General features: G+C 33.6%; 3 protein-coding genes across 4 annotated transcripts; 1 reads left to right on the top strand and 2 right to left on the bottom strand.

The window, feature by feature from the left end:
* Positions 1-4,415: 4,415 nt before the first annotated feature.
* On the top strand, positions 4,416-8,615 carry LOC107646022 (kinetochore protein NUF2 homolog). 2 transcript variants are annotated; one of them, XM_016350203.3, is made up of 11 exons: positions 4,416-4,716; positions 4,874-5,098; positions 5,337-5,430; positions 5,509-5,688; positions 5,947-6,036; positions 6,561-6,668; positions 7,203-7,256; positions 7,448-7,562; positions 7,808-7,965; positions 8,047-8,142; positions 8,420-8,615. In XM_016350203.3, exons 1-11 carry the CDS (start codon positions 4,550-4,552, stop codon positions 8,489-8,491), a joined length of 1,359 nt encoding a protein of 452 aa, XP_016205689.1. In that variant the 5' UTR covers positions 4,416-4,549; the 3' UTR covers positions 8,492-8,615. The 2 variants fall into 2 exon arrangements, with proteins under 2 accessions (XP_016205689.1, XP_020959598.1); XM_021103939.2 differs by having other exon boundaries at positions 4,584-4,716; positions 4,855-5,098.
* An 884-nt stretch (positions 8,616-9,499) lies between these two features.
* LOC107646574 (ABC transporter B family member 21) lies at positions 9,500-15,082 on the bottom strand. Its single transcript, XM_016350750.3, has 13 exons — positions 14,842-15,082; positions 14,187-14,475; positions 14,043-14,097; positions 13,773-13,948; positions 13,453-13,674; positions 13,103-13,341; positions 12,500-13,025; positions 12,139-12,412; positions 11,203-12,044; positions 10,838-11,104; positions 10,488-10,751; positions 10,099-10,392; positions 9,500-10,025 (listed from the first exon to the last, which is right to left on the bottom strand). Exons 2-13 carry the CDS (start codon positions 14,433-14,435, stop codon positions 9,669-9,671), a joined length of 3,765 nt encoding a protein of 1,254 aa, XP_016206236.1. The 5' UTR covers positions 14,436-14,475; positions 14,842-15,082; the 3' UTR covers positions 9,500-9,668.
* Positions 15,083-20,736: 5,654 nt separating this feature from the next.
* Positions 20,737-22,471, bottom strand: LOC107646575 (HXXXD-type acyl-transferase family protein). Its single transcript, XM_088491831.1, is given in 4 exon segments — positions 20,737-21,063; positions 21,066-21,542; positions 21,544-21,702; positions 22,022-22,471. Coding segments are annotated over 4 exon segments (1,299 nt in total). The 5' UTR covers positions 22,451-22,471; the 3' UTR covers positions 20,737-20,829.
* Positions 22,472-23,557: the final 1,086 nt, after the last annotated feature.

The following is a 23,557-nucleotide window of genomic DNA, read 5'->3' as shown; positions in this document are numbered from 1 at the left end:
CGAAAAACAAAGTGGCTGTAAAATCAAAATTCTCAGAACAGACAGAGGAACAGAATATCTTGCGTGTTCAAAATACTTTAAGCAACACGGAATTCAACACCAACTAACAACTAGATACACTCCTCAACAAAATAGAGTTGCTGAAAGAAAGAACAGAACCATCATGGATATGGTCAGATGCATGCTCAAGTCAAAACAAATGCATAAAGAATTTTGGGCAGAAGCAGTCGCAACAGGAGTTCATATTTTAAACAGGTGTCTAACAAAAATTGTTCGTGATAAAACTCCAGAGGAAGCTTGGAGTGGAAAGCGGCCTTCCATTCATCATTTCAGAATCTTTGGGTGTATTGCTTATGCCCACGTACCAGATCAATTAAGGAAGAAGTTAGATGACAAAGGCGAGAAGTATATCTTTATTGGCTATAGCACAGACTCAAAAGCATACAAGTTGTACAATCCAAAAACAAAGAAAGTAATCATTAGCAGAGACGTGACGTTCGACGAGAAAGACTTGTGGGACTGGAACACAAAGACAAAAAAGCAGCTGACTATAATTCCAAATACATGTGATGAAGTAGAAGAAATGCAACCTGACACAACCGAACAACCAAAATCATCTAGAAGACCTCAAAGAGAGCGGAGACTACCTGCTAGATTAGCAGATTATGAAGTTGGCAATGACAACGATCCGTCCGATGAAGAAATCATAAACTTTGCTCTATTTTCAGATTGTGAGCCGTTGAACTTTGAAAAAGCCTCTAAAGACAACAATTGGAAGAAAGCAATGGATGAGGAGATTCATGCCATTAAGAAGAATGACACATGGGAGCTAACTGATTTACCAACAGATAAGAAGCCGATTGGAGTAAAGTGGGTTTACAAAACTAAGTACAAACCCAACGGTGAAGTTGATTGTTTCAAAGCAAGATTAGTTGCTAAGGGATACAAGCAAAAGCCAGGTATCGATTATTTTGAAGTATTTGCTCCTGTTGCAAGATTAGACACTATTCGTATGATTATTTCACTCTCGCGTCAAAATAAGTGGAAGATACATCAAATGGATGTTAAGTCTGCATTTCTAAATGGCACTTTAGAAGAAGAAGTGTATGTCGAGCAACCTGCAGGATATGAAGTTCTTGGAGAAGAAGATAAATTTTACAAGTTGAAAAAAAGCCTTGTACGGGTTAAAGCAAGCACCAAGAGCGTGGTACAAGAAGATTGATTCTTATTTTATTCAGAATGGTTTCAGAAGATATCCATTTGAACATATGCTTTATATCAAGTTCGTTGAACCTGGAGATATCTTGATCGTGTGTCTTTATGTTGATGATTTAATTTTTACTGGCAACAATTTGAAGATAATTACACAATTCAGGGAGGCTATGATAAAGCACTTTGAAATGACAGATATGGGTTTAATGTCTTACTTTCTTGGCATTGAAGTGGTTCAAAAAGATGATGGTATTTTCATTTCTCAGAAGAAATATGCAAATGATATTTTGAAGAAATTTCAGATGGAACATTCAAAACCAGTTCCTACTTCAGTCGAAGAGAAGTTCAAGTTGCTAAGAGAAGATAAAGGAAGAGCAGTAAATCCCACATACTACAAAAGCTTGATTGGAAGTCTGAGGTACTTAACTGCAACTAGACCAGATATTGTGTTTGGAGTTGGTTTGCTTAGTAGATTTATGGAGGAGCCTTGTACCAACCATTTGCAAGCGGCAAAACGTATTCTTCGATATATCAAAGGTACTTTAAATGATGGTATTTATTATGAAAATACTAATGAAGTAAATCTTGTCGGTTACACTGATAGTGATTGGGCCGGAGATATAGAAACAAGAAAAAGTACTTCAGGATTTGTATTTCATTTTGGTTCTGGTGTAATTTCATGGCCGTCAAAAAAACAACCAGTAGTAGCACTCTCTACAGCAGAAGCAGAATATATAGCAGCAGCAAGTTGTGCAACGCAAGCAGTTTGACTAAGAAGAATTCTTGAGGAATTGAACGAGAAACAAAATACTCCAACAACAATATTTTGTGATAACAAGTCAGCTATTGCACTTTGCAAAAATCCAATATTCCATGGAAGATCGAAGCATATTAATATTCGATTTCACAAAATCAGAGAGTTGGTGAATGAGAAAGAAGTTGTAATCGAGTATTGTCCAACTGAAGAACAAGCTGCAGATATATTTACAAAGCCATTGAAGACCGAGTTATTTTACAAGTTGAAGAAGATGGTTGGAATGATAAACTCTATAAGCTTGATTTAAGGGAGGCAATGTTAGAAAATTAAATCAAGAATATTCAAGAAAGTAGTACAACTACAATATACTAAAACATTTAAGAAGTTCAAAATCAAATTGAATTGGAATTGAATAGAAGTTGTACTCATCACCCCATACTAAAAGAATCATGAAGTGCATTGGAAGCTTCAAGATTGATGATTAAACTTAATAAAGAATTTTCAAGATGTGTTAGAAATTACAAGAAGTTACTTATTTGAATAGTCAAAGTAAGAAGCAAAGTTGGATAAGTATGTGTATTAAGAAGCTAGTAGAATCATGAACTTTTAGTATGAAACTTTACCTATATAAAGACACATATGCCTTATGTATTTTGTGTGTTCCATGAAATGAAAAAAGATATGATGATTATGTGAAGTCCTTCTTTATTCTATTATTTCATGAGTGTTGGTGAGTTTTAGAGATTGAAAATATGATAGTGTTACTTAAAAAAGTGAGTGATCTTGGGACCAATTGAAGTGTGGGTATTATACTTACATTGCTCGATGATTTTTGTGACAATTGAATGTCAGAACTTTGTTATTTTCATGGTTATCGAATAACCTCTTTTCTCTTGCAGGAAGAAAAGTCTGCTGGAGTAAAGAAGAATCCGTCCTCGCGTCCATTAAGCATGGTTATAAAAGTCAAGCCCCAGGCTAAAAAGGCCAAGGCGGATGAAAAAAATGCTGAAGAAGTTTCAAAAGCGGAAACCACTCTCGAGGATGATGATAGTGAACCCCAAGCTAAAAAGTCCAAGATAGATGGAGCAAATGCTGATGTTTCTAAAGCTGAAACTACTACTGAAAATGATTTGCCTAAGCCAGCACAATCATTAAATGCCCTTGTTTCCTACAGTGACGAAAGTGATGAGGACTTGTAATTTGATTTTTGTATTATGACAAGTTAGAGATCTTGTTCCTTATCATATAGCCATAGCCTCTAGTTATCTGTTGTATGTCATTCATGCCTAACACTTCCATTGTGGATGCCTAAAAGGCAACAAGGCATCACAATCACATCCAACTTAACCATGTACATTTTTTATTTGTGGAATAGAAAATTGAGCATGAATAGGATTTGGCTCTTGTTAAAATTTAAATTATGATAGCCGTTTACTTTCAAAGAAGTTTTTTTTTTTTTTTTTTTTTTTTTTTTTTTTTTTCTTTTTTCTTTTTTGGGGACTGTTACCATAAAACACGTCTTAAAAAAAAAAAGAAGTTATCATATACAATTGGGTGCAGCGTGATTATCGTTTACATTATTTTCTCAAGAAATTTTCCTAAAATAGTTATTTTCAGTTTGTCTGTTATATAATAACATATCTGACCTAACCTTTCGGTGAAATGAATTTTAAATCAAGTAAGCAGCACAAACGGTCCAGCTTTTAATTCCTTCTCCATCTGTATTGGATGAAGGGTTTGTTTGCTTGAGCTTTCGAAAAAAATGTTTTTTGAGTTATTTTTTTTAAAAAATTTTTTAAAAATATAAAAGTAATTTGTTATTTGGACATGATAAAATGTTTTTTGATCTATCAATTATATTTAGAAATATCAATACGAAAGTATTTTTTGTTTATTTATTATGTTAAAACACTTTTTTAAATAAAAATCTTTTAAAAAATATAAATTATAACTTCTTAAAAAAAATATTTTTTTTGCTAGTAATTTTTTAGTTTTATTTTTAAAAATTTGTCAAACATACAAAAAAAATAAAAAAATATTTTTTTGTTGAATTTTTTTAACAATTTAATAGCACTTAAAAAAACTCAGAGTAGATTCATTAATTGAGAAATTAGAAAGATGTGAAAGGAAATTTGTTCAAGCCCTATTGCAGCTTGATGGGAGTCTAACAGTTCCTCTATCTTTCCCAAGCCTCAGTTGCTGAAAGTTGACTATTTTTACGGGAAAAAAAATGGAGGATTTAGGCCGCTTAACAATAAGCCGCCGGCTTATGTTCGATACGAGCAGTGTCCATGATGGGCTTAATTTTTTCTTTTTGAAGACATGATGGGCTTAGTTTCAACTCACTTAGACACTGGCATAATCCGTATTGGGCCTAACATATACGCGAACAATGTTGTATATAAGTAGCCTCCATCGGACTCAACATAAGTAAATGGCGGGAAAAGTTATCGCTATTTTAATTTCAAGTGCAACTAGGTATTAATTTCTATTTTAGTTTTTTTCCCTTTTATTATCATCACCGTTCCGGCTTTCTCAGTCTGCCGATTTTGCTTCTGGGGGAAGAAGAAGACAACGACAATGGCGACGTCGAAGTACGAGTACCCAACGCTTTCGAGACCAGAGATAATCACAACCTTAGCGCAATTGCAGATTGCCAACATGATTGAGCAAGACTTCATCCACCCAAACCCTGACTTGATCTTCGAACTCTATACACGCCTCCTCATCCACCTCGACTTTCTTGAGTACTAATTTGTTACTCTTTCTTCGTTTTTGATTCTGTTACGAGTTAGTTTTCTTGCGTTAACCTGAATTCTGTTACTCAAAAAAGTTAGTTACGATGGACCATTCTTATTTCCGTTTTGTGTTCTCGAATTTGCGAGTTGGTGTCTCTGTCAACAGGGAAGAGAATGAGCAGCTTGATTTTGAAGCGGTGTCGAATTTCGATGATCCTGAACTTCACATGGAGTCCATCCGCGCTACAAAACTGTACTACAAGATTAAGGAGGTGCTGGCCATACTCGAGTGCCCTAGGAGAATTGTGTTCACGTTCGCTGATCTCCTTATGCCGGACACTCAGCGCACCGAGTTTTTCATCGGCTCTATTGTCAATTTTGTTCTCTATAGGTGGATACTTCTTTGCCCTTTCTATAGAAAGTTAGGAGAAACTGATAAGCATTTCTTAGCACAATAATCCAAGCGATTGCATTCATATATGTCTCTCATATACTTTTAGAGATGGTTTCTTCATAGTTCATAGACTCTGTAGGGAAATTAATATGTGGTGTTGGCATAACTGCCTAATTGTCATACTTGTTGCTTGTTTTCAATTCTCATTTTCTTTTCTTCAATTAAAAAATTGTAGGGAAGGGAAATTGGTTGAGATATCAAAAATTGGAGACGAAGTCAGCGCTCTGGAGGAGCAGCGAATAAATTTGGAGGAGAATGAGATTCCTCAGGTTTATTTGTGGATGGATCACGTAATCATTATTGAATTTACTTGAGTATTAGCCTTTGTTGACCGTTTCTGGTTGCAGGTGAAATCAGAGATTTCCAACTTGAATGAAGCTAGGGAAAAAGAGATGGCTGTTGTTCAGGAGGTTGATGCAAAGGTTGCGGAACTTCGTAACACTATCATGACCCTTAATAAAAATCAGATGTCACTGAGGACTACTTTAAAGAAGTCAAAGGACCAGGCAGAAGAAATGGATGCGAAGGTGAGTTTATTTTCCCTTATCATATCATCTGTAGCTTTGGTCTATAGAAGCTTATCATTGTGAGTTATCAAATCTTATGCCTTATTGGCTTATTCTTGGTGATTTTGGATGGTATATGGGCAGAACATCTATAGAGGAGTAAAAATTTATTTCCTTTCAATAGATAATGCAACTTCTGAATACATTACAAGCTAATTATAACAATCAGCAATGAATGGTTAACCTTATCATAGACTTATTCTCCATTTCTTAATGCAGATTTCTAATGCTGAATTTACACTGTCACAAAATGCTCAAGAAAATGAGAATCTACGTTCAAAAATTGCCCAATCACCTGACAAAATTCAGGTACAAGTTCTATCTGTTTCGTATCAATAATTAGCATCGATTGCAAATTAACTTTGTTGATGATGTTCACTTCATTGTTCTTTTATAGGCATCACCTAAGTTAATTGCTTTTATGTTCTTTGCAACCAATATGTTGTATACTTTTCTCCCTGCAAGCCTGCTTGTGTGAACATTAAACTGGAGATTATTGGACTACTTTACTGTCTTCTTAATAATTTAAGTATGATCAGATACTAATGCTTTCCATTTTTTAGGTGTCTGCGTGATGAAAATTGCCATGAAATAAGCTACTTCTTTCTAATCATTATTTGTTTATTACTTTTTTATATTTATGTTAAATTGTGTTTTGTTATGTGAGGTTTGAACTAAACTGTTCTGTTCTGTTTTGTTAATGATGCAAGTTAACATGTTCTGTTTGCATAACTGACTAATTGTTATATGTTTCTTTATTGTTGTGTAGAGACTTAAGATATTTTCTCTGCCTATTCACTAATGTAAATTATCTTCTCTACTTTTTGCTAAAGAGGGCTTTAGAAGAGAAGAAATTAGCTCGAGAAGAGGCAATGAAAGCTGAAAGGTTGGCAATGCAAACTTTTCATGAGAAGACTTCTCTCCTTGAAGTTTATTCCAAGGTATATTGTTCCAGGGCAGGTTTTTCTTTCCGTCATCTGTATTTTAGGCAGCAGTAAAGTAATCTAGTATAGACATTTTCTTATTTTGTTTTCTTCTTCTTATAGTATGAAAAAGCTTAGGTGGCCACCATAGTATTTCTAATTCCTGATTGTTGTTTTCTGTTAAGAGTTCAGAGTTAGGATACTGCTGCCTAGCTTGAAAGAAATCATTTTAGACAGCAGAGCAGCAGACTTCACTTTCCAAAATAAGTTTTCTGTTTTATTATTATGAATTGTGTTTTTCCACTCTATGAACCCAAGAGCCTATATGTTCATATGTTGTCTTTCCTGACCCCCCCCCCCTTCCTCCTCCTCCTCCTCCTCCTCCTCTTCTCTTCGGTGTCATACTGTTAAATGATTTTATTCACAGATTGTCTCAGCTTCTAGCCATCAATCCACCTATAAAATTCACAATGTCAACATGAACATGCATATATAAATAATCTTTTGTTCTTAGTGTACAAATCAATTTATCTTTTTAACTTCTTTTCTTAGGTTGGCAAGAAAATGTCAAAGCACTACAAGCAAATGCTGGCTATAAAGGAACAGGTATCAACGTAGTTTTGCCATTGGAGTTCTGCTTTCATTCTGTCTTAGTGATTGAAAATATAATATGAATTCTCCACATTAACATGGTCTATGGAGAGAAAAGCTGCTTCTTTTGTTATATATATATAACTTCCTTCAATGATTACTATTGTGCAAAACCTCTTGTTTGATATCAGTAGCACTTCATATAGGTAAATTCTGCTAAATCGGTTGAAAAGGAGCTTAAAGCTTTGAAAGCTAAACTTAGCGATGAACAAGTATTGGAGAAGTCCCTTGAGTCCAAATTGGCTGAAAAACAAAGTAAAGGTACATTCTTGGGCAGGCAACGCTCGCATTTCCTTTTCCAATTTATATTGCTATTTTTACAGAAGACATTGCTGAAAGCTGTTCACAAATGACCTAAATTATTTTCACTCAATGCTGTATTTTTCTCTTCAAACTTTTCAATGGCATCTGTTTACTGAAATGCGGCATAACTATATGCTAGATTATTTTGTAATGCTTTTTTAGTATAAAACCATGCAACTTCTCTACTTGTTTCCCTTCCTTAGTTTTGCAGATGGAAGAAACGAAAAGGCAGGTAGAGAAAGAGTGCACTATTATGCAGGAAAAATCAATAAAATACCTAAATGGTATAACATCCGATGTGGAATATAAGAAACGTGACATCGAAACAAGACGGAGAAATGTTGAGGCCGTGTTAGAAGAGGTACAATTTCTGAGTTTCATAATAAAAAAAGTAATTTGTGATGAAAGAGTGAATTTTTGTTATTTCTTCTGCAATTGATAGGTGGATGCTACAAATGGTAAAATGAAGTCAGTAAAGGAATCTGGAGCTGCTAAAGTGGAACTGTTAGGTCACAAGTCTGAAGAGATAATCGAAGAGGTACATGGTCAATTGTTTACTTTTACTATTTGTGCCTGTTCTAGTCTCCTTGTTGCCTTGAATAGCTTTACAGTGCATCCATAATGCCTCCTTAATCACAAGGAAATGAAAATTAAGATTCATGACTTGAGCTATATTTGTTATACTTATACCTACTACAGAAGTCCAATTTTCTAAGTGCTTAAATCCTTACTCTTAGCACTGATGAGATTGAAAATTTAGTGGTGGTGTAATAATGAATGAGAAATAGCTAACTATAATGCATTGATTGTTGCAGTTTCGAAAGTATGTAAACTCGATTGCACGTGTGGTTGAATCTGGGCCAGAAGGCGTTGGTGTTGATATTTAATTCGTAAGCAATTTGCAATACATCCTTTACTTTTGCTAAAACACAACAGTGAAGCATCTTTATTTCATTTTGTATATATATTTTTTATGAAGATAATATAGACCTGATTCTGAAGTTTGTGATCTTTGATGAAAGGGCAGTATGGACAAATCAAACTATTTCTTCGTGGCTTCTTTTAGCTTATGCGTTTTGTTTATGGCTCATGATCTAGTTAGTTCTTGTTCATGCATGTCACTTTAATAGAAAATAGGCAGATTTATCCTCTAAATTTTGTATCCAAAAACAAAGTTTTGGTTCCGACCTATATTTAAGGCTACTATTAAGATAAAATGCATTTTGGATACAAATAGTCCATTTTAAGTACAGTACGCGGAGATTTCGGGGAGGAATCAACTGAGATAACATAAAATGAGAAGACACCACATCCAATTCAAAACTTTAAGGTTATAAGTTAATGGGTTTCTCATCTTATAAACTTCTCACTCTTCCTTGTTTTCTTTAATGTGAGACTAATTTCATACATTCCTCGCACTTGTAACATTAACAAATACATGTATGTGTTGTGCGTAAGGTGAAATTTTCTTAATACTAACCTTTTTGTAAAAGGTGAAATTTTCTTAATACTAACCTTTTTGTAGGATATTATAAACTCTTTTTTTACTTTCTCTAAAATATTAAGGTAGCGTTTGTTTTGAAGTACTGAAATGGAGATTGGGACTGAGTATATTTGTTGGTCTAAAAATTATTACTCAAATTTTAGTCTGTCTCTAAAATTTCAGTATTTCAGTACCTTCAAAAAGTAGGAACACAGAGAATTGAAATTTTTGGAGACGAAAATTAAAATTTTAATAATATTTTATACCTAAAATATTCCAATTTCAATTAATTAATTCCAACTTTATCTTTTGTGCAAATTAAATTAGAATTTCATTCTGATTTCAATCTCTGTTTCTTATTTTACATCAAACACAATACTAAAATTTATTTCAATCTTAGTCTCTCAGTCTGTCTTTTTTCCAAACATTACCAAATGGTGATTGCATGATCTATTTCCAATTCTTTACTAAGAATTCAACACAACTATTACATTAGTCACACTACGTACCAATTTTCATCTTGGAAATTGGAAAAGATAAGCAAGGATAACGAATTGCCTAGCATCATAACAAAGTTATTGTCATGCTGTTGACGCACTATAATGAAGTTGGACCAAGGAAGCATAAAAACCATCCTCCATGCTAATGAGGGTCTCATGTCTTCCTTTTTCCACAATAACTCCATCTTTAACTACAGCAATGACATCTGCATTTTTAATTGTGGATAGACGATGTGCCACAACCACAGTGGTTCTATTCACAATCACTTTGTCTAATGCATCTTGAACAACTCTCTCCGACTCTGCATCCAATGCACTTGTGGCCTCATCAAGTAGCAATATCTTTGGACTCTTTATTATAGCACGTGCAATGGCTACACGTTGCTTCTGCCCACCAGATAACTGTATTCCCCTCTCTCCCACCACAGTATCATAACCCTATTACACCAAATCCAAAAACCATAACTCAATTGAAAAACACAAATACCAACAAGTTGAGTGTTGTTTTTACCTGTTGTAAGGCACTAATAAAGCCATGAGCATTGGCCAGTTCTGCTACTTGTATGACTTCTGCTTCAGTTGCATTGCCTCCTTTACCATATGCAATGTTGGCACGAATGGTGTCATTGAATAATACTGGCTCTTGACCTACAAGTCCTATCTGCTGCCTCAACCACTTGAGCTGCAACTTCTGAATTTCTATCCCATCAAGTGTGATTTGACCAAAATCTGGATCATAGAATCTTTGTAACAAAGCAATCACTGTGGATTTCCCGCTTCCACTCTCACCAACAAGGGCCACTGTCTGGAAAATTTGATTGAAATGGTTAGTTTGATAACATGCATCTTCATCAGTTTGATAACATGAAATGGAGCTTGAAAGAAGAGTGCTTAATTTACTTTGCCAGAATGGATGGTCAAACTTAGGTCTCGAAAAATCTGTATATCCGGTCTAGATGGATACTTAAAGCCTACATGGCGAAACTTGATTTCACCATGTACATTTTCCAGTGTTGTACCAGACTCATCACTTGGATCTATCTTCGACTTCATATCAAGAAGTCCAAATATGGAAGCAGCAGCTGACTTGGCTTTGCTAGAATCAGGTGCAAGTGAGCTTGATTGGGAAATTGCGTTAGCTGCCATAGTTAAAGCAAAGAAAACCTACAACAAATCCAAAGAAGGAAGCTTTTAGTGAAGAAATATTGAAAATTCAGGTGCAAGTGCTAAAAAGAGTTAGTACTAAGTACCCTTAAAACATCTGAGAATGATGCCTTGCCATCCTTCACAAATCTAGCTCCAGCATAGAAACAGGTTGCATAGACACAATAGAGAAGAAAAAATGAAACCCCGAATCCTATTCCACTGATCAAGCCTTGCCTTATTCCTGTTTTCCTTGGACCTTCACATTTCTTCTTATAGAATTCCATAACTTTCTCTTCAGCGCAGAAAGATGCCACTGTTCTTATGCTTCCAACTGCATCGTTAGCAACCTGGCTCGCTTCCTCATACATCCGCTGCATAAAAATATGCACATTATCATAGGATTTTTCGCTGAGTCTAATAAACCATGAAGTACTTTCATAGCAAAGTATTGAGATGGAAAAAGTCTCACCTTTGCATCTGAACTGAAGCCTTTCAAGAACTTCATTTGAACATATCCATTCAGTCCAACAAGAGGGGCTATGACAACAATGATCAACGCCAATTGCCAGCTTGCAACAAAAGCAATGATCAAGCCTGTACATGCTGTTGCAATATTTTGAACTAGTAGTCCTAATGCATCCCCAACAAGGGCGCGAACAGATGTAGCATCCGTCGAGAGCCTTGAACCGATTGCGCCACTCGAATGATCAGCCTCATCAAACCATGAAACCTCCATGTTGATCACCTTCTCAAAACATAGCAACCTAATTCGCTGGATTAGCTTATGGCCAGCCACAGAGAAAAAGTATCCTCTTGCTATAAGAGCAATTAAAGATGCAAGTCCAAGGGTCATAAACATTAGTGCCCAAAACCTTGAGTCCTTTTTTAACTCATTGAATGGTTCATAAAATGTTTTGATGGCACTAGAAAGCAACAAACCAAACACTGGCCATATAGCACCATTTGCTGTGGCAGTTATAGATCCCATAAGAAGCACTGGAATCTCTGGTTTGTTAAGGGAAAAAAGCCACCATAGTGGAACCTCTTGTGATGGTACATCCTCTTCTCTTGGAGTTTCAACTTTAGGGTCAAGGATATTAGCTCCTGTAGATAAGCCGAAGGAAGTCGAGTGGCGGCTACTGCTACCAGCAGATGATTCTGATCTTTGAAATGACCACCTTTTACTTTTTGAGAGTTCAGACTTGTTTTGATTGTCTGCATTCTTTAATGAATCATCCTCTCTTATCTCTTGTAAACGTATAAGCTGAGAGTAAGCTCCTTCGGGGTCCTTGACTAATTCAACATGTGTTCCTGATTGATAAACATGAAGTCAGTTACAAATATATATAAAACAAAATTTTATCATGATGAGAGAATCCATGTCTTATCTTTGCATGCTCTGTACCTTTCTCAACCATTTTCCCTGTATGAATTACAGCAATCATGTCTGCATTTCTCACCGTGCTTAGGCGATGAGCTACAATAACAGTAGTTCTGTTGATCATGATCCTGTCTAGGGCCTCTTGCACTATTCTTTCAGATTCTGCATCAAGTGCACTTGTGGCTTCATCTAGAAGCAAAATCCTTGGATCTTTTAGGATAGCTCTTGCAATGGCAATGCGTTGCTTCTGTCCACCAGATAGTTGTGTTCCATGCTCACCAACCATTGTTTCCAATCCCTACATACACATCACAAGGAAGCATTTAATTAAGTTTACTTAACGAGTTAGATTATGAATCCAAAAATTCCTTTGATATTGTAGAACCTGTGGCAGTTTATCAATGAAATTAGCAGCATTTGCAAGTTCAGTTGCAACTTTAATCTCTTCAATTGTTGCTCCCTCCTTTCCATAAGCAATGTTATCCTTGATGCTACATGCAAACAACACTGGCTCCTGGCTGACAAGGCCAACTTTTCCTCTGATCCATCTAACCTGAAATTCTCTAATGTTAATGCCATCAATAAGAACTTCACCTGCCTGTGGATCATAGAATCTTTCTATCAAACTGATAACTGTGGACTTCCCACTTCCACTTTGTCCTACTAAAGCCGCAGTTGTGCCACTTGGAATATGCAGAGAGAATCCGTTGAATATCAGCTCCTCGGGTCTGGCCGGATAACTGAAATAGACATCCCTCAACTCTATATCGCCATGAATATCTTCCAATGTTTTTCCAGTAGGATCATAAGCATCAATCTCAGGCTTTCTCTCAATTGTTTGAAACATTTTATAGGCTGCTGCTTTACCCGAAGCAAAAGCACTTAAGCAAGGACTTGCTTCCCCAAGAGACCTAACATATACATACACAGAATTAGGCAAGCAAATAGAATGCATCTAGTTTTATCCCGAAGGTATCTATGTACTTACATGGAAGCACTTAACGCAGCAACCATGACATTGACCACCATACCCCCATTATATCCTTTTTCCATTATCATCTTTGAACCATACCATACAGCCAAAGCATAACCGCAAAAAATGACACAGGTAACAACACCAAAACCCATTCCAGCTGCTATGCCTTCGCTAACTCCTGATTTGTATGCATCTTCAAGACGTTTTTCATAACTAGATACTGCTTGCTTTTCCCCAGTGAAGGATGCAACCTTGAAATACATGTAAAAAAGGAAACAATCAATATCATGGCAGAACCTGATATAAGACTCTGAAGCTAACAATAAATTTCAAAGATATTTATTTAGGCTTTGTTAACATACTGTTCTTATAGAACCTATTGTCTGTTCAACTACATGTGCTGCTTTTGCATAAGCATTTTGACCTATGGTTGCCATCTTTTCTATGGTGATGGCCAAAGCTGCGCCAGCTATAGCGAGAATTGGAAGAGCAGACAACAAGACAAGAGTTAGAAGCCACCCTCTGACAAATGATATCACATACCCTCCAACAAATGTTGCAATTAACTGCACAAATTTCCCAACCTGTTTATGCAAGCAAGCCTTTTAGTATATGAATGTTGCAGCAGCATATGATACATATATAGATATAGATATAGATATAGTAGTATTATTAGTATTACCTTCTCACCCATGGCATCTTGAATAAGGACTGTGTCACCTGACATTCTACCTATGACCTCACCAGTGTTTGTCTCTTTATCAAAGAAAGCAATATCTTGTCTTAGAATAGTCTTCAAGTACAAACCCCTTATTCTTGCAGCTTGTCTTTCCCCTGTCACCATCCAACATACCACCTCTGCAGCATGAAACAATGATCTTCATTGCTGAATAACTCATATATAACTGTGTTGAGTTAACAAAAATCAGTGACCTAATTATGGGGTACTTACGAAGGAATGCTGCAACACCTATGCCTATTGCCAAGTACACAAATTTCAGACTGATCTGCAATTTTGGTCAGCATAACTAAATATTATTTTGGTTCTTCACAATTACATACACATTAAGCTGAATATTAGTTTCCTGGATTTTACCTTGGAAACTTGGTTGACAATATCTTCACTGTACAGGTTATCAGCGAAGACGTTTGCCATTTGGCCAAATATTAATGTCATGAGAGGCATTCCCATACCATTTCCAATGGCGGCAATGGTCCCAACAATCATCAACAAGATGTCAGTGGAATCTGCAAACGAGAACAGCTTGAAGTATGGAACTGTTTCTTTTTGGTTCTCTGATGAACTTGTCTCATCATCACGTTTGTAACCGTTCTCACGCCCCATCTCCCTAGTACACTCTTAAGTCCTATGTTATGTAACACTACTACAAAATAACAAAATTATTGAAGCAGTGTAAGGTTGAAACAGAACCAAACAACTTAGTTAGAAAAATTCTTATCATGTATATAATAACGTTTTATAGCATACCAAGTTGTGACTAAATGTGAAACTCTAAAGATACGTGAAGGCTAAGCAACAAACAAAAGGAGCACATAGACATATTATTGCGACGTGTGTTTCCTGGAAGTACCCCTAAGGTAGATTCCTTCATGGCCATTCCATAATGATGCAAAGGGTTGATATCCTTTTCTTTTTTAATCTTAGAACATGGACTTATCCCACAGGATTTTCAAAAACAAGAACACCAAATTATAAATACATAAATAAAATGTTAATGAAATAAACCAACTTGGGTTTGTCGAGCGGTCAGCTCACTAGTCCGCTTAAGCAGGTGTCGGATATTTGAATCCCGCCTTGTGCATGTAACAACCCATTGGCCAACGGCAAGTCCTTAAATGAAACTTAGATCCGCAACGGATTAATCTTTAGCCTGTCGGGTTGGAGAATATTATGGGCAACCAAAAAAAATGTTAATGAAGTAAATTGAAGTGTGTTTTATTGATTCTCCAATTCGATTAACATAGACTTGAAGGTACTATAATTTTGCAGAAAAACAGCAACACACACTTTGGGTTGGTTATCCAGGTAAAGGAGGGACCGAAAATATTTTCCATCTTCTGACCAACCAACTAACTAACTGCCGCAGAAAGAAACTAAACAACAGAATGCCAAAAAGTCATGCATTATATATTACTTAGTCATGGTATTGGTCTATTGGATAGTAACTTGGTATAGGAGATAAATAAATACTACTGTGAAGATATTATTAATAATAATAACAGGTAAAATTATATATTCACAATTAAAATACCAGCAACTTAGTGGGAGTGTGGATTGCATCACAAAATACGGTAACTTAAACAAGACTTTGATTGACATCATGCATGGTTCCATATGTATTATATATCAAGAGGCCCAAACCACACGCAAAAGTCAAAACTATGTAGTAAAAGTGTAAAAACCCAGAAAAGCAAAGGGGTTGACAAATATTTTCCCAGCCATAAATACAGAGCACCTCGCCCACAATCAGTGGGAGCTTCAAACAAAATTTTGGAGTGACAAAAAATTTAACATAAAAATTTAATAATAATATTTATATTAAAATAAAATTTATAAATATAATTATTTTTTTAAATTTGTTACTAATAAGATAATAAATAAATAATTCTACAGATAAAAAATATAAAATAGTTTATAATAATATTCTTCGAGTCTTTAGTGACTTAAAATCTTCAATAATTAAATTAGAATTAAACTTTTTAGTCATTTATGATATTTATTGAATTTTTTTATCAATTTATACAAATACAATAATATTAATACTTATTGGATATTCTAATCTTTTTTATCATATAAAAAATTAAATTAAATAAATAGTAAAATATAAAATAATATTAAATTAAATAAATAAAAAATATCTAATTTTTTATATTTGAACTCAAAAGTAAAAGGAGTGCTGCTTGTTGAATAGAGCTGCGACATACGAATAGAGAAGCTGCTAGCAAAGCAGCGTGTCTTTTATTATGATCTTTGTTTATTCTTATTTTTTTTGTTAGATAATTTTTTTTATTTAATTTGATTGTTAGATGATTTTTTTTATTCTTATCTTTTTTTGTTAGATAACTTTTTTTATTTGATTTGATTTTATCTTTTAATTTTAATGTGTTGTGAATGACAACTGAATTATTTTTGCATTTATTTATTAATAAAACAGTTTTTAAGTTGTTCCGTTAGGAGTTGAGTTTTGGAGGGAAAGAGAGAAAAATAAGTTTAGTTTATGGGTTATATATTATATTACGAACAACTATGGTTCGGTACATAAAAATCAGTATAGAAATACACCGTATAAAAATACATATCTAATATTTCATAAAAAAAACCTTATTATCCTAATGTAAAAAAGTTTGATTATTCTATTAGAGTAGATTTAATTATTCTACTATGAATAATTTAATTATTTAGTTAAAAATTTATATATATATATATATATATATATATATATATATATATATATATAATAACTAATTTAGTGGCTAAATTTTAACGTGTATTTAGTATTTTTGCATTAAGATTATTTTCCTACAGCTCCCTTTTCATTTAATTATTTGAAACAAGTCATTTTACTTATTTTAAGAAAGACAATAACTTCATTTTTAGTTAGGATTTATACTTTATTCTATGGTGGTAAAATAATAATTGTAAGTAAATATACAAAAAGAAAAAAACTTTTTCTTGATCACAAAAGTTTTAAATTATAATACTTAATTGATTTAGAAATTAAAATTAAAAATTAAATAAAATTGTAAATTTGTAATGGCTTCTAAAATAAATAGATCTAAAAACAATCATCGTAAGTATTTTGTTTCTAATCACTATATAAAATATAAAAAATTTATACCACCAAGGCACCCATGTTTATGAGAAATCTTGAACAAGGACCAGAGAGGAAGAAAAGAATCAACCACGCATAACTTTGTTTCAAAACGATTTAACTAAATTAATTGAAAGTAAAATTATCATATTGCCTTAAGTTATTTTTTCTTCTTTTAATTTATGTAAATTGTTACCGGGTATAAGATATTTAAAATTGTTCAAAATACCATGTAACGTACAAAAATTTAGTAATTCTAATTTTTAATGCGAGAAAGTTTTTGGGCAGCAATTTTATTAAAATCTAGCGGGTACTTAACCAATAAAAAAAATAAGTAATTAATGACTACAAATTACAAAATTTACTATTCCTAACACTCTACTTTTAATCCATTAAGCTATTAAATTTCTATAGGATAGTGGATATTAAATTTTTTGGTATTATAAATAGAAAGACAGATATAATAAAATTGTAGTTTTTATCTCAACTCAAAGTGTTAATATAGAATCAAGAATATTTAGTAACCAAAGAAAATCAGCCAAAAACAGCAATAACTTGTCTTATTTAGCATTCATTAATTGTTGCGATAATTAATAAATGCTACATAAGACAAGTTCTGACTGCTTTTTTTGTCTACCTAGCATTACCCGAAATGTAAACCTAACTTGTAAATTATAAATATATAATTTGATGACATAAAATTAATTTAAATAAATAAAAAAATGTGAATCTTAAATAAACCAAATTACTAGAAATAAACAATTAAAATCTCAAGTCACCAAAAAAAAAAATAATTAAAATCTCAAGTAAATCATTTAAAGGATGATTTTCATATATATATATATATATATATATATATGAATATTCCTCGTCTAGTTCATTTGCAATAAATTTTCCATTACCAGAAAAAGATTAAGAAATGAGGAGTGCTAGTGGATCAGCAATTTTTGTATTTTGTAATTATCAATTGGCTATCAATAATGTTTTTAATGGTGTGAGATTAAATTCAATAGTATAGAATCATTCAATCTTTTTTTGATAGTTAAATGCTGGCCAACTTTTTAAAAAATTGTTGACCTCCAAGACTTTCCCTTAAAGAATTATAACAATAACAAAAACAATTCAATCATTCAAAAACAATCCAAAAATGTATTAATTAAACAAAATTATAAAATAAATAGATCCAACATAGCTCATAACAGTATAATAATCAATATATAATATTCAGTTAAATTAGCAATATATAAACTAGCTTAGAATAAGATTATAAGAAGGCAGAAATTCACTTGCAGTGGATATATGGTTTAAAAAAAATCAATTTATTTTATATAAATAAATTTTTTTAAAAAATTATTTTAAATTGGACTAAACAGTTACTTTTATTCCCTTCTATTTCCTTTGGCATTTAAAATTCTATCACTTCCACACAAGATATTCAATAGAACTAGCAAAAATAAACCGATCGATAAGAGCATAGAAGAATCTGCAAAGCCAACGGCAGCAACAACAACAACACAGCAGCGAGAAGAGAAGTGAAAGGAGAGATTGAGAGAGAAGCACGACAGGCAGAGTACTGACAGAGGAGAAGAGAGGAGAGCGATGAAGATGGCGCGAGACTGGGAGAGGTTGAGCCACCGCTACGGCGCCACCAGCACATAGGGGAGAGAGCAAGAAACATGTTAATGAGAGAGGCAAAAAATGGAGGCATGAAGCTGAACACACATAAACCTAGGGTTCAAGCCTGGCGATTTGGCGTGCTTACTCGTCGATTCTGCGCGAACACTGCTTCTCTGAGACGCAGAGCAAGAACGTGACGAAAGGAGGAATAGAATGAGAATCGATTTTGCGATTCTAACTACCTTTTAGAAACCCTCAGAATGGGCACTGGGCACTAGAATGAAGTTGGAGCAAGGAAGCATAAAATACGTCCTCCTTACTAATGAGAGTCTCATGCCTTTCCTTTTCCACAGCAATGACATCTGCATTTTTAATTGTGGATAGACGATGTGCCACAACTACAGTGGCTCTATTGACAATGCATCATGAACAACTCTCTCTCACTCTGCATCCAATGCACTGTGGCCATAGAACAACAATATTTGATTAAAATGCATTTTCATCACGTTGATACTAACATGAAATAGAGTTTGAAATAAGGGTGTTTAATTTACTTTGCCAGAATGGATGGTCAAACATAGGCTTACATGGCTAAACTCAATTTCACCTTTTAAACAATCCAGTGTTGTACCAGACTCATCATTTGGATCTATCTTTGACTTCATATCAAGTAGTCCAAATATGGAAGCAGCCGCTGACTTGACTTTGCTAGAATCAGGAGCAACTGAATCCTGACTGGGAAATTCCCGTAGCTGCCATAGTTAAAGCAAAGAAAACCTGCAAAGTATTTAGAGAAGGAGGCTTCTAATGATTAACAATGTCACTCTGATATGTTTAATCAGATTAAGTGGTGCTAAAAGAGTTAATACTAAGTACCCTTAAAACATCTGAGAATGATGTCTTGCCATCCTTCACAAATCTAGCTCCAGCATAGAAACAGGTTGCATAGGCACAGTAGAGAAAGAAAAATGAAACCCCAAATCCTATTCCACTGATCAACCCTTTTCTTTTTCCTTTTTCCATTGGACCTTCATATTTCTTTCTGTATAGCTTCATAACTGTTTCTTCAGCACAGAAAGATGCTACTGTCCTTATACTTCCAACTGCATCATGAGCAACCTGGCTTGCTTCCTCATACATCCGATGCATCAAATTTGCATATTATTATTTAGGAGAAGGGGAGTACTAGGGGAACAATGAAAATTTTGAACAACATAAACAATCACCAATCAAATAAAAATATATTACACTCTAATTTAATGCTACTAATTAAATTTAAGATTAATTTACTCTTTTAATCCTATTAATTCACATTATTTACCCATTGTTAAAAATGTTAAAAAATGTTGTTGATTACTTATACTTTTTCTATTATTTATTATACATAGATATAGAATTACTCATATAGCATTATTGTATAATAAGAAAGGTTTAATTCTTAAACTGTTTCCTTAACAACCAATTCTAATATCCTTCCGTAAAAAGGAAAAAATGCGGTGCTTTCTAAAAATTAAGCAGCACTTTTACTTCAAAAATATTTAAAGAAGAACCAAAAACAACTTTTGAAGAAATCACAAAACTCTCGATTATCATCCAAACAAACACAACAATAATAAACTCACTCAAAGAATTGGCCACGTAACCAAAACAAGGTCTACGCAAAAGGACCTACATTCATCCTTCCATTTGAATCAATTTGTCAACTCTCCTTTAAGAATAGACAAAGCCAGAATAGAAAGACGAAAGTGAAGCAGAAGCAAGGTATATATATCTCAGAGTATGTAGTTCACCGAATGTACAAAAATATTATTTATACATTAAAATTAACTATTAAAATCTATCATTATATATTTATGTATAATTTAATTTATTTTTACTATATAATTTATATTTTAATATATATTCTATAATAATAACTAATTTTAATAGTTAATTTTAATATATATATATATATATATATATATATATATGTAATATTATTATTTAATTAGTTTTAGAATATACATCTTTATCATATTAACTATATTATGGATATATTAAAAATAATTATTAAAATTAATTATTAGTATAAAATATATATTAAAATATAAAATATATTTTAAAAATAAATTAAACAAACATATATATTTATATATATCGATAAATTTTAATAGTTGATTTTAATATAAATAATATTTTTTCCATTTCATGGGATCACGTAAACACTAATTAAATAGGGCAAAGACCTTAGCTATGCATTATTGATTAAGATAAATTAAAAAAGAGCTTATTATAATAATAATAATAATATCATATATCCATGAGAGCATGCATTTGATGGAGGAAGGGATGGCGATGATCTTGCTCAACGCACCACGTCATCAAACGAATTCCTTTGTTTGGGAGGAGGCTGAGAGGCATGTACCCCACAATTCCTACGGGGATTATGCTTGACCCTTGTATGGGCACCACGTGTACCGGTGGACCCCACCCGTAGTCAACTTGGTTGAATCCCAGCCTCCCCCACTCCGATATGAAGAGCGTCCTGTATAGCTCAAAGGAGGGGCAAAAGGGTCATCCCCGCAGTCACCCTTCAAATACTTGCCAAACTCGGAGGGTAATTTGGTCTTTGCATCTTGTATCATTTTCACCACATCGAAGAGCGACGCGTCTCTGAGCGACTCGTAGGAAGCGGTGATCGTCACTGGGAAGAAACAGTTGCCGTAGAAGCCAGCGGGGAGAGGAGGGTCCAAGATTTGACGGCAGTTAGCGAAGAACACAAGCTTCAGCTCGGCGTTGGGTTCGAAATCAATGGCTCTTGCTCTGCTTGTCCATAATCCCGCGGCTACAATTTCGAAGGAAGAGCAAGCGAGTCCGGTGAGCCGCTGAAATTCTTGCTTGAGGTTGTTGATTCGATGCATGGGGATGTCTACGGTAGCGTGTTCTAGCTTGTAGCTTGGCATGGTTGGTGGTAGTTTAGGGAGTGGAGGTGGCGACGGTGATGGTGGTGGTGACTGGTGAGGGAGCGAAGTGTCTGTGCCAGAGCGGTTCAATGGTGGGGGTGTGAAGACCTCTAGCTAGCTCGCCTACGGCGTTGAGAAATTGGGCAGCACCAAGGCCATCGCAAATGGTGTGGCAGAATACGAGGCCTATCATATATCCTCCACATCCAAATTGTGTCACCTGATCATAACATACATAAAAATTCAACATATATTAGTATATACATCATAATTTAATAACTAATTTTTTTTGGACAATTAACATGTTTATAATAAAAATTAGTTCATATTATCATGATTAGGTTATATCTGATTAATGACTCGGAATAAAATTATAACTTTTATTAATATTAATATTTTATACCATTAGAATTTATAAAATATTATTTTTTCTAAGTGTTAGGCCAAATTATTGTTGGTCATGTATTGGTGAACTTGAATAATCAAAATCTTTTATATAGTTAACTAAATAACGTTTATCAAGTCAAAGACATATATACCTGCATTTTGACAAGGGGGTCAATGCCTTCGGTTTGAGGAACATCATCAGGAAGAAGATGATGATATGGAATAGACTGAATGTCATCAAAGAAATGAAGGGATTGAAGAGTGCAATCAGTAGAAGCCTCAACAAACCAGGCACCGTCCCCGGAGCATTGAACTTGGAGGCACCCTGCTTCATCATTTTGTTCCGATTTGTGAATGAGGCGCCCAGCAAGAGGGTAGTAAGGAACCAATGCTCTAGACAAGGCTTCTCTTATGACACTTGCAGCTTCAGGGCCATGCCTGAACACATGCAACGTTCTGGCATCGCACCTTAGAACAGGTATCTTATCGATCAATGATAGGTCTAGTGTGGTCAATGGTGTCTCTTCAGCTGGCTTAACGACACTACGTTTTGTTCTTATCACACACATGGTGCCCATCATGCTAACTATCAAGGTTGCTATGGAGATCCAATTTTTGGCATATCAATATGAATTCTGACTAATGTTTATTTATAATTGATCAAATCTTTATACTGGAATATTTTTCTATTTCAGGTTCTTGGCTTTTAAGTCTGAACTTTTTGTTTGGTGGATTAAGTACAAAACTGCACTCCTCCGCCAAGCATTTTTAATTTTTTATTCTTCTTATACTTGTTATTATTACTAGCCATATAGCCCATACACATGTAATAATATGTAATGCACGTTATAATATTGAAATTATAATTTTAAACTGTTGTGTTAAAATTAATTTCAATTATAATAATTTAATTAATAAAAAAATAACTTGTATGTATTTATTTTCTTTTTTTAATATAGTGTTAATTGTATTAATTATAAAATATTTATTTAATTTACTTTTTTTAATAAATCAGACATATAAACTCAATATAACTATAAATAATTTAATAATACTTAAATCTACCAACAAAGTTTTATATGTTAGTTTACTGTGAAGTTAGAACATATCAAAATCAGCTCAAAATGAAGAACAAATTAATAGAGAATCCTAATGCAGAAAGTTCTGCAATAAACAATAAATAATTTAAACCTACCGAATAATAATTCAACGCTATCCTTTGATACCTGTAAAATATATACTTGAAACAACACTGTATCAACGTTAGTATATAAAATTATATGATTAATATAATTTTATCAGAATAATATAAAAAAAAAGATTTTGCATATGAATAGATAATTATTACAAAATAAATTATAATTGTGAAAATTTAAATCTTCACATACTGTAAATCATGGAGATCAACACAATGTAATGACCACTTTTTTCTACTTTTGACCATGACATAAGTTCTCCTTTTCTGTTCAAGAGTCTAATAACATCTAATTAAAAAAAAAAAACGAATTAAAAGCATGAAATTAAAGACAAATAAATGAACAACACAATAATAATAATACAAATTAACTACGTACCAAATAAGTTAGCTTTTTCATTTGTTTGTCTCAATATATTAGAATGATCGAGAAAATTAAAATGATTGTCAGGAATGTTACGATCATCGATCGTATTTACTATACGTGACTCCT

The sequence above is a fragment of the Arachis ipaensis genome, chromosome B6 (assembly GCF_059453495.1).
Source record: "Arachis ipaensis isolate K30076 ecotype BB chromosome B6, ASM5945349v1, whole genome shotgun sequence".
NCBI lineage: Eukaryota > Viridiplantae > Streptophyta > Magnoliopsida > Fabales > Fabaceae > Arachis > Arachis ipaensis.
This window is presented reverse-complemented; position numbering and strand designations above follow the sequence as displayed.

What these genes read in the sequence shown, in the direction of transcription:
- LOC107646022 (XM_016350203.3), top strand. Translation starts at nt 4,550, where the DNA reads ATGGCGACGTCGAAGTACGAGTACCCAACGCTTTCGAGACCAGAGATA. An exon ending in CAGAAGAAATGGATGCGAAG is followed by an intron (nt 5,689 to 5,946) that starts GTGAGTTTATTT and finishes TTCTTAATGCAG; the next exon opens with ATTTCTAATGCTGAATTTAC. An exon ending in TGCTGGCTATAAAGGAACAG is followed by an intron (nt 7,257 to 7,447) that starts GTATCAACGTAG and finishes CACTTCATATAG; the next exon opens with GTAAATTCTGCTAAATCGGT.
- LOC107646574 (XM_016350750.3), bottom strand. Translation starts at nt 14,435, where the DNA reads ATGGGGCGTGAGAACGGTTACAAACGTGATGATGAGACAAGTTCATCA. An exon ending in TTGTCAACCAAGTTTCCAAG is followed by an intron (nt 14,098 to 14,186) that starts GTAAAATCCAGG and finishes CCAAAATTGCAG; the next exon opens with ATCAGTCTGAAATTTGTGTA. An exon ending in AGGTGTTGCAGCATTCCTTC is followed by an intron (nt 13,949 to 14,042) that starts GTAAGTACCCCA and finishes TTCATGCTGCAG; the next exon opens with AGGTGGTATGTTGGATGGTG.